Raw genomic sequence first — 10,818 nt, 5'->3', positions numbered from 1 at the left:
GTTAAAATTTTTCTTCCTGTATCTTCTACAGCTGATTGTCTAGTCCTTCAATCCTGGCTCTGTAAATTCTCTACATGGTGTGCTTCTAACGGTTTAGTCCTGTGTCCTGAAAAATGTTCTGTCTTGTCTTTCTTCCGATCTTCCACAAGTATAACTCATGCTTATAGTGTCTGTGATGCCCCTATTCCCCGTGCGTCCTTGTCTAAGGATCTTGGCGTCTTCTTTGACCCGAGTCTTTCTTTCAAGGAGCACACGGACTATGTCATCAACAAGGCCAACAAAAGTCTTGGTTATATTTGTCGCATGTCCACTGAAATTCGTGATCCTTTTTGTCTTAAGTCCCTTTATTGTTGTTGGGTCCGTTCCGTACTGGAATATGCCTGTGTCATCTGGTCTCCTGTTCAACTATCTCTGCTCCAAAGGATTGAGAGGATCCAGAGACGTTTTACAAGGATCGTATTTCGTAGGTCGCTGGGTCATCACTCTATTCCGCTTCCTTCGTATGAGGATAGATGCACTTTATTAGGCCTTGCCAAGTTGGAGCACCGCCTCTCGGTCGCTCAGGCTTCTTTCGTCGCTGGCATATTGCTCAATACGATTGATACTCCTTCACTTCTGTCGCGCTTACATTTGTATGCACCTTGTCGCACCTTACGTTATCGTTTTCGTCTCCAGTTACCTATATGTCGTACACGTTTTGCTCGCAATGAGCCTTTTGTAAGAGCTATGTCGTCTTTTAATAGTACTTCTGATCTGTTCGATTTCAACATATCCTATCCTGTCTACCGATCCCGTCTTCGCTCCTTTTCCGTACCATAAACTCCTTCCAACTCCTTCGTGAATAATTGTATACTATAGTCAGTAAGCACTATTGCTGTAACCCAACGTGGCCGAGCAATTAATAAGATAAAAATAAATAAATAAATAAATAAATAAATATGAAAGGAGAGCCATAGGGAACAAGAGCATTCCCGTTGAACAAATATAAACTGATTTATTAGTATGAACAATATGTACTTTAGTTTTTCATTCTTGTGAAGCGTATTTAAACATTTTACTTACTTCCTTCGTTTAAAGGATTTTTTTTAGTTACATTATTTTTTACGTGTTTAACTTCCTCAACATTTTCTATTTTAATCATATGTAGGCACTCTTTTTGTTAACCTTTCGTACCTTATTTGATATTTCATTAGTTTAGTTTTTTTTTTAATTCCGTTTATCAGTTTATCAGTTGTCAGTTTATCAGTGTGTGTGATCTTTTCTGTCGTTTAATCACTTTTATTACTCTTTTTACATTTCACACTTTTTTGGTAGTTTGTGATGTTCTAAATGTCTACTCACTTTTTTCTTGTACCAAAAAGTTCTAAATAGACAAAAAATCTTAAGTACACGTAAATAAAAACCTTGTTGTTCTGTTTTTTTTCCCTTTCATCTGTAAGTGTACATGGCTTTTTGCTGGTATTAAAGAAACCAGCGTTTTAACTATTCCTCAGTTTCATGGCTGCTCACTGTCCTCGTTTATGGTCATTTTTATTTAGATCTCTCTGAATCGTCCTCTATTATGTGCTATAGTCTCAGCTATGCCATTGGTTGTTTTCTTGTTTTAAATCATATTTGATCATATTTAATTTCACTCTAATGCCATTGGGTTTAGGTTGCTGTAATTGTCCAATTAATATCACCACTACCTTCTACCTATTCATATACATTTACTTTAGTTCAATTCCATCCTACTACATGCTATTACATATCGATTCGATCCCAAACCAAAAACACTCTCTCACCCACATGCAGTGTTCCCTTCAAAACAACCGATAATCTGGGCCACCAAGTTTCCGCAATGTAACCTCACATGTTCCCCTGCAGCCAGAAATGACACCAAATAGAAAAGACAAAGCACATAACAAAATATAAACCTTTTCCTACCCCATATCGGTGTCAGTTGCACTAACCTAAAGGACCCGCGGTGTTCAGTGCAGTCACCTTGGGCCGCTGGCACTGTTGGCACGGTGCGAGAGGCGCGGCTTTAGGTTCATTGAAGTGCATCTCAGTGCCACCCAGCACACTCGGGGTGTTGGTAGTGGCACGTATACTGCTAGTGGGTCGAGTAGCCCACTACATCACCTTCACCTCCGTAGTGTAGTGCGCTCCCTCCCTGTCGGTTGGTCGTATATCAAAACAGCGTATAGCTTTATGTTCGAACAGGAAAAATAAATGGAAATTTATGACATTTGCTAACCGACTCAACAACACCGACGACGACACCGCCATCGTCACCACTACAAGCAAGCACCGAATCCAACCAGGATCGGACGGCCACCAACCCATTCCGTAGCTGGCGTACCTACTATTTGCCACCTCTCAAATCGATACACAGACCACGTGTGTGTGTATGTGTGAATGTGACCTATAGAGATCGTTTAAACCCCGCAGTGTTACTGAAGGAACAACAGGGACCGTGGGAAGGGAAACGAATCGATGGGTGGATTTTATGGAGTTGCCAGGCGTTTTCGCGGAACATCCTTTTTTTATAATGGCATCCATGTAGTTCCTCTCCCTCCGGCGGCATGGTGTGTGAGTGTGTATGTGTTTTTCCCGTAAATATGGCACCGTTTAGAAATGAACGGGTTGGGACGGGCAGGGGCAAATAGTTCCAAGTATATGTTCTTTTTTTTTTGTTCAATGACTCCCATCCTCGTGTTGGGTGTACGAGGAGCTTTCACAGTGAGTTATGTTGGCGGCTGACATTTAAAACAATTTCGCCCGGCTGCCAAACGGGCGATTAAGCTCCGCTGTCGAGTGGGACTGAAGTTTATGGATTTCACTGTGTGATCGCACCACACGGGGTCAGCCGTTTGTAAAAGAGCATTTTACCCCCAGTTTGTGCGTCTGATAAAAATGGATGTGAAATTGAGGTTGTATATTTCGTTTTGCACCAAAAACTATTTCCCATCCATCCAGATGAGGTGCTGCATATTAAATAAGGGATCAGTACGCTTTGTTGCGTGCAGTGAGGAAGGTAAATGTATTTTTAAGCAACACGTCCAAACACATTTCGCTTCCAACGCTTCCCAGTGTACCTTTTTGCTACTTAAAAGCTTCTTTTTTTGTGTGCAAAAAGACATCGACGCGACAGGAAGACTCATTACGCGACACACCGAAAACGAAACGTCTAACAAAGACATTACCATAAGTTGTCGGCACTAATTTCATCATAGTGCATTACATTTCTCGAACGCTTCGAACACATCGCCGCTGCGCGCTAATGACCGGGCGCAAGATGGCAAGCTGGCGACACATTTTTTGGCATAAACCGTGTCTGCTACTACTACTACTACTACTACTGCTCTCTGCTGTCCTGTCCTCATCAAACTCTCTCTCTCTCTCTCTCTCTCTCTCAGACACAAACAGGTTAAAAAAACATGATGCGAAACTTGACGGCAAGTGAAGCAAAATGTCACGACATCAAATGTGATCGAGTCAGACGATAAGGACGATGTGCTAGCGCTGGTCCCCCTCCCTGGTGGTGACCATAGACGATGGATCGCGATGGTGGGAAAAATGACGATGATGATGATGATGATGATGTCATCTTCGTCCACAGTTTTGATGCCGGCTTTCCATTTCCCGTTGCTCGAGATGCATGCCCTGACACAGGTCGCCTAGGCGGAAGGTTGTGTGCTCCAAACGCAAACTGAAGAAACAGTAACACTCTCCAACCTTTCTGCTTCCCGCTTTCAAGCTCACACAATTATTTTGGCAAACGGTGGCTGGCTGCTGGTGAAGTTATCGCTTCTCGTTAGCGTGCGTCCTGTGCTGGGGCTAAGGGATTGTGAAAAATTTAATTAGTGAAGCCACATATCTTCCCCAAAAAAGCGCTTTCCATTCGAAGGGCTATTTGCCTCTGATGGCCTCCACTCAAATCTGCCCCTCAAAGCACATCGGCGACAACGGTTAATCGGTTACGGTAAACGTCGTTAGCAAATAAAAAACAGCTCGCACCACCTTCACAGGACATGAATAACGTGTGTGTATGTGTGTGTGAGAGAGATAAGACCCGGAAAGAACCCGGTAGATGTAGTACGCCCAGATCAAGAAGTTCGGACGGTCATAATTTACCTGCTTTATGATGCGATTCCACCAAGTGCGCGCGCGAGTTGAAAAATCGAACAAAAAAGGCTCCACGACGTGTAAAAGGGCACGACAAAGGGAACCAAGGAAACGACAGTTAACCAGCGAGCATGGTGCAAAAAAGTAGGACAACCAAAGAGAAAATTCAACCAGGCAATGAGAAGGAAATTAGAAAGATATTGCACCTGGCAGCATGCACAGCCCAAGCGAATGAGGAAGCTCTAATTTATGGTTTTTAAATTTATGTGTGCTGATTCCTTCTCGTTTGTGCTGTTATTACAACATTATTAAATTTTTAAGACTCTTCTCTCTCGGTGCTCGTATGTGTGTGTGTGTGTGTGTGTGTGACAAACCACTTACACGACTTCCATTTCATTACATCGCTTCAAACACCGCAACGTCCAGATCGTCCGATTTGTCATCATTCCTAGGGACTTTCCGTTGAGTCCGAGTGTTTCACCGTGTGTTGTCTGACGTTCCCGCAAACACTCCCAAGCTGTCAATGCGTATTCGTATGCTTATTTCTGATGCCCCTACACTGTCCAGTGGTCTTTGTCGAATGTGCAAACCAAAGCCACAGGATAGCGAGCCATCGGAGCAGGAGATACCGTATCCTGAACTTCTTCTCGCCGTCTGTGTGTGTGTGGTGGAATGAATTTTAATTGAAATTTACGATTAACCCTATTGAACCCGATTGCTGGACATTTACGTAACGGGAGTGTTTGTGGTGTGGTTTGCCTGCCTGCCTGTCCACTCGACTGCCAGCATTTTCCCATCATTAGCTCGACGAGCAGCGACGACGTGCTGTGCTACGGATGCGTGCGGTATGGAACGCCAGATAAACCTTCGACCACCATAGAATGGAACGATGCAAATCGAGCTGACTGAGAAATGCCGAATGACCTCAGCATGACCAAACGTACAGTGTGTGTGTGTGTGTGTGTGTGTCAAACAGTCGGCTTCTTATGCTAACATCTGTTTTGCTTTCCACCACCCTTGAGCTTGACCGTACCGTAATAAGGGAGCGGTAGTGCGAGCTGAAAAGCCACCAGAAGCTAAAACGAAATGCACAAGCAAAAGCGAGTCATCTTACACCCTTTGCTTGTGGTGCTTTCATCGATCCTGCCTTTTATCAGGGATCCAAACTGCCCCCCCCTCCTCCATCCAAACTAGAGCAAGGAAACACATCATCGTAAAGCAGAGGGGGGCGCAAGGAAACTCTCCTCATCCGCAACCCATGGCGGACGACTTTATGCTAATACGCATACGCAACACTTGACAGCTAATAAGACAAATCGATAAACCTGGGAGCCACAGAACTGGAGCATGACGCCGTTTGGGAGGTCCTCTAAGGGTCGGTAGTGTTTGTTGTTTGTGGTCACAGTGTATGTGTGTGTGTGTGTGTGTGCCTAGCAGCGGGGAGTTCACTTCGGAGGCAAATTATTTACTCTTGCCATTGCAATGATGAACGAATTCTTGGCCTGCAAGAATCATGCAAATCACCAGGGCCAGGGTTTTACACATACACGGTGTTAATAATACTGGAAGCACTGGAACGAGATACCAAACCAAGCAGCTTATCGTTACGTTGTTGTGAGGGCAGGTTTGCGCGCTTTCATGCAACTAACTTTAATATTTGCGGTTTTTCGGTTGCAAACGGGACAAGGTTTTGCACGTAAACTATGATCGTTTCGTCATTCCAGCGATATCCCATCATCAATCAACTGGTCAAGGGAGGGGGGAGCGTCTGAAGTTGCGTGGAAGAGTAATGCTACCGTACGATTTTACTCATAACGCATCGTAACGGTAGAGGGAAAGCACACGACAAACCCATCCACCTAAAGGACCACACGCATCGGACCACGCTGCTCCGCTATTGATTTGCTCGTGATCGATGGACGCTGCTATCCAACAGCATTCTCTACTAGTGGCATTCTCAAAAGCCTCACATTCAATCACTCATTCAAACGACGAGACCGTTCGGTGCCCCGTGCGCTCATTCAAACCCACCAACCGGGCTGGAGTAAGCTGGACAGCTGGCCGGACAAAAAGGCCAGCCCACTGTGGCCTTTTCTGTGCAACGGAAGATAAGCAACGGAAAAACAATGGCAAGCACATCCCCAGCCATAACGTTCCCGTTTCGCACATCGTAAACGGAGATTAACGTTCTCGGGTGGTGTGCGTTTTGAAAAGGGGAGAAATTCTCCTTCTCCGACATCGATTGATGTTCCGTGCACTTCATGACCTGTGTAAATGCAGCATCTCGGGCACGGGCATGTTTCATTTGATCTCGGCGAAGGCGAAGATGTGTCCATTAAAGGATGTGAGAATGCAATGCATTTGAAGCGATTGTATTTATGAAGATGAAATGAATGACAGAGCTCTGCTATTTTGCGGATGAAACGGAAAAGGGGTTCATATGAGGTTCATCACTTGATTAGATGCTTCTTAGGATGATTTGCTGCCAAGGTGGACCATAACAAACTGCATGATAAGTACTTAACACGGTAATTGAATTTCTGGATGTATTTAAGAAAGTTTCATAATTAATACACCATTTTTTTAATATCACTATAAAATTGTATTCTTGGATAAGTACAGCAAACATCAGCAACTTTACAAATTACACGATTTACAATCACGTCACGTTAGACTTTAAAAGCGCCACCCTCTGTTCCAGATCGTGAACATTCTGAAAAGAAATCAATATCGCTCCCATTTTGCATTACATTACCCATCCCGCTCGATAACATCCAATTACCTTTCGCCGCGTCGTTGATTCAGCATGGAAGAACATCCGAACTGCAGGGAAAGCTCTATAATAACTCATTCACTCAATCCTCGTGCACACAAATACACTCACATCCCCCCAAGGCGTTACCACGAAAAAGCTAATCCCTTTTCACATTGCTACTTACGACACAGATGGCAGGAGTGGTGATGACCCAGCAGAACTTCCACCACGACAGCGGATAGTAGCCGATCATGTCCTTGATGCCGTCATAGAAACGGTCCACACCGTACGCCCACGAGATCGAGACGCACTCGAAGAACATCAGGAACAGCAGACAGAAGCCACTGACCGCATACGAGTCGAGAATTTGGAACACATACATACCACCCTGGAGGAAGTGATGGGGAAAAAGCAAACCATACCGTAAGCTATCCTGCGAGAATGAGTGTTAGCGACCTCCCATTACGTACCTCCGTAATACACGTCAAACCGACCAGGTAGCTGATCATACACACGATCGCAATGAAGATCTCCTTACGCTTGCGCAGCAGATGCGGCCACTCGTCAATCACGGCCGTAATGAAGCCCTCCATCGTGCAGAACTGTGAGTCGAGACCGATCAGCAGCAGCATGAAGAAGAACAGACATGACCAGAGCGGTGCGCCCGGCAGCTGTAACACGGCCGACGGGTAGGCCAAGAAAGCGAGACCCGGCCCAGATGCTGCCACTTCAGCGACGGGGCGCTGCTGCTCGTGCGCCATAAAGCCGACGACGGAGAAGATCACAAACCCGGCAAACATGCTGGTGCTCGAGTTGACCGTACACACAATCAGTGCGTCTCTGTAGTGGAGCGATCGAATAGAGGATTAAATAGAGGAGAAGAAGACAACAAAAGCCATGCGGGACGTACTTGTACACATTGTTGTTGAATTTGTTGTAGCTACCGAGCGCGACCAGCGTTCCCAGGCCGAGACCGTACGAGAAGAAGATCTGCGTCACTGCATCGATCCATACCTGATCATGAACAACGTAAGAATAGGTTAAACAATTCTATAACATCTTGTTTCCATCCTCCACAAAGTGCATACCTCTGATTCGGCTAGCTTTGAAACATTCGGGCTCACGTAGAACTTGATACCTTCGAAGGCACCCGGCAGCGTAATGCCACGGATCAGCAGGATCGTGAGCAGGAAGTACGGGAACAGGGCGGTAAAGTACACGACCTTGCCAGTCCATTTCACACCCTTCCAGATGCAGAAGTAGCACAGGATCCAGACGAGCAGCAGCGTTCCGGCCAGCTCCCAGCGGATCGAACCAACCTGATCAATACCGCTCGAGATCATCAACGTGCGGCGTCTTGAAGGTGACAAAACAAAAAGTGGTTTCAATGAAAGGTTCTCGGGGAAAATGGTGGAAACACTTACTCCCAGAACTCCTTAACCGGATCGGCCAAATCGCTCATGGACACGTTGTTCGAGTTTAGCGAGCAAATCTTGGTCAGCGTACCATTCACACCGATCGTTTCCCAGCAGAGCAGATCCTTGCGATCGTACGGATTGACGCAGTTGATCGAGTTCCACGCATTGTCACACGTGCGCCAAGGTACGTCTGATAAGAAAGAAGTAACACGTGTTGATGCTGAAGACTGTATGCTACGCCAATGCGTCAATCAATGGAGGACACATACCTGCACGTAACGACATGAAGAAGTAGAATATGGCCCACGCTAGGATGACGATGTAGTACACGTTCATCCAACACGACATTACGGCCGCTGCATAACCGATTCCTGTTTTTTTAATGTTTAGAAACGATCAAACAACGACGATCGATTAGAACGATGCCCCCCGGATGAAGATCACTCGAACGCCAACCGCGCTTACCTTTGAATATTGGTGCAATCTTAAACACACCCAGCCCACCGATCGTCAGCATCTGACCGAGCGCCAGCTCCATAAAGAACATCGGTATGCCGGCCAGGAACAGTGTGACAAAGTACGGTATCAAAAACGCGCCGCCACCATTCTTGTAGCACAGGTACGGGAATCGCCACACGTTGCCCAACCCGATCGCCAGCCCAACCACCGACAGGATGAAGTCGAGCTTCGATCCCCATGACCCGCGCTCGGGCAGGTTTTTGTCCGCTTTCGACACCTGCTTTGTGCTTTGCGACATGGCGACTGCTTGCTGTTGGCCGTCCCTGGACTGTTCCTGCTCCTTGCCGATCGCGACTAGCTCGACGGAAGAACCTGCCGCACTCGTGACCTCGATACGTACACCGACCGTTCCGAGCTCCTGTTCCGGCGTTTCCTGTTGTGGTTGCTGCTCCTCTTCCTGTTGCTGCTGCTGCTGCTCCTGCTGTTCGTTCAGTCCGTGCAGTGTGTTATCTAAACATTCAACTGTCGGCGCGGTGCCCTCTGTCATAATATTGATCGAATTGCTCGCTGCTGCGACGACTGCGGACGGTCGGCGTTGGCTGGAACCGGGTGTCACACAGGCAATGGGTGGAGGGAAAGGATCGGAATCCTTTGATTTGATTTTGGCGATACAAGTAAAACAGAATGGAAAGAAAAATCGGAATTAGCAAGCTTTAAAATAGGAGTCTTATAAGGAGGATCAAGAAAAGAGCATTAAGCTGAGCGATGCGTTGCGTGTTGTTCGTGTTGCTGGGAAGATCTCGACGGCACCGGGACGGTATCTAATTGAAAGAAATGATAAAAAAGATCACACATAAGACAATTGAAATATGAATTGTTCTGCAACATTCAACGAAACGCCATTCCGAGTACAGTCCGTTCTGATCAATCTCGCCACGCACGTTCTCGACACGATGAACCATGCAACTGTCATTTGGACGCTCAGCAGGAAAAAAAGCAGCTCATGTCACCCAGTTTGATGGACGTTTTGAGCGGGCAACAAACCCTCCCTACCTCTGGCTGTTGCTCCACAATACTCTCAACATTCCGAAAGTCCACCGAATCGTTCCGATCAATCTTTCCTGTTGGGTGCTCGGAGCTTTACGGCCTCACGGAACACCCGGCTGGGAAGTGTCTTTCGTCATCATTTCCTTAAAATCCTTCCCAACTCGTTTTCGTCGACAAGCATCATATACACACACACTAGTAGCAGCAGCATCGGCAGCAGCAGCATGCAACATAACTGAAATGAAGATGACAAAACCCGCTCGAAGCGATTGTGTGCCGTTCGTACACCGTCCGGTGTGTCACACATGTGTCCCTGCGTCCCTTGCGCTGCATCCATACGGCGGTGACATACGACGATGCCTCGATTGATGGAACCCGTTCGCCGCCAGCTGTCGATGACAGTCAGTGCTGCACATAAATCATATTCATCCACCAAACAGGGAAGCGTAGAGGAGAGAAGCACCACCAGCATCGAACCTTCGTCTTTAATCATTTGCCGAAAGGATTCGTAGATAGTGGCGTGTGTGTGTTTGGCTATCCTTTCCTTCTCCAGCATCACCGATGGGGCCGCGAAAACGGTCGGACGTGAGAAGGGCAAGAGTAAACACAACACCCCGGCAGAGAACCCGGTTGATCGGTTGATGGTTCGAACAAAATCAGGGACTAATGGGAGGACGGATGGATGGGAAGGGCAGGAAAAACAATCAGCGTAGATTTTCCCTTTAATTTCCTCGGGGAAATTTGCACCGCTTCTTGCTTCGGGGGATATGTATGCCGACACACACAGACACACGTAAGGCATGCAAGATTCATTTCATCAACCACCCGAGTTCGACGTGATGTGTTGGTGTGTGTGTGTGTGTTTTGATCGTGTTTTTTCCGGAGGCACTTTTCCTAGCGAACGTACACGCGAACACAGCTCCCGTTCATCTAGAGCCGGGGTCCCCCGCGTTAGATCATTATAATTTACGGCATGTTGCTCAACACGTCCTATCGATTGAGAGATGAGTATTCGACCCCCTTGGATCG

At 46.6% G+C, this 10,818-nt stretch overlaps 1 protein-coding gene across 1 annotated transcript; it reads right to left on the bottom strand.

Moving 5' to 3' along the window:
* Positions 1-6,771: 6,771 nt before the first annotated feature.
* LOC120958197 (sodium- and chloride-dependent GABA transporter 1-like) lies at positions 6,772-9,580 on the bottom strand. Its single transcript, XM_040380824.2, has 7 exons — positions 8,749-9,580; positions 8,553-8,654; positions 8,290-8,473; positions 7,954-8,221; positions 7,776-7,879; positions 7,336-7,705; positions 6,772-7,253 (listed from the first exon to the last, which is right to left on the bottom strand). The coding sequence occupies exons 1-7, from the start codon at positions 9,287-9,289 to the stop codon at positions 7,023-7,025; spliced, it is 1,800 nt and encodes a 599-aa protein (XP_040236758.2). The 5' UTR covers positions 9,290-9,580; the 3' UTR covers positions 6,772-7,022.
* Between the last annotated feature and the right edge of the window lie 1,238 nt (positions 9,581-10,818).

The sequence above is a fragment of the Anopheles coluzzii genome, chromosome 3 (genome assembly GCF_943734685.1).
Source record: "Anopheles coluzzii chromosome 3, AcolN3, whole genome shotgun sequence".
Taxonomy (NCBI): Eukaryota; Metazoa; Arthropoda; class Insecta; order Diptera; family Culicidae; genus Anopheles; species Anopheles coluzzii.
This window is presented reverse-complemented; position numbering and strand designations above follow the sequence as displayed.

Excerpts from the sequence above, each read along its gene's own strand:
- LOC120958197 (XM_040380824.2), bottom strand. The coding sequence starts at position 9,289 with ATGACAGAGGGCACCGCGCCGACAGTTGAATGTTTAGATAACACACTG. Across the intron at positions 7,880-7,953 it reads CAAAGCTAGCCGAATCAGAG|GTATGGATCGATGCAGTGAC; the intron begins GTATGCACTTTG and ends GTTCATGATCAG. Across the intron at positions 7,254-7,335 it reads GTTTGACGTGTATTACGGAG|GGTGGTATGTATGTGTTCCA; the intron begins GTACGTAATGGG and ends CACTTCCTCCAG.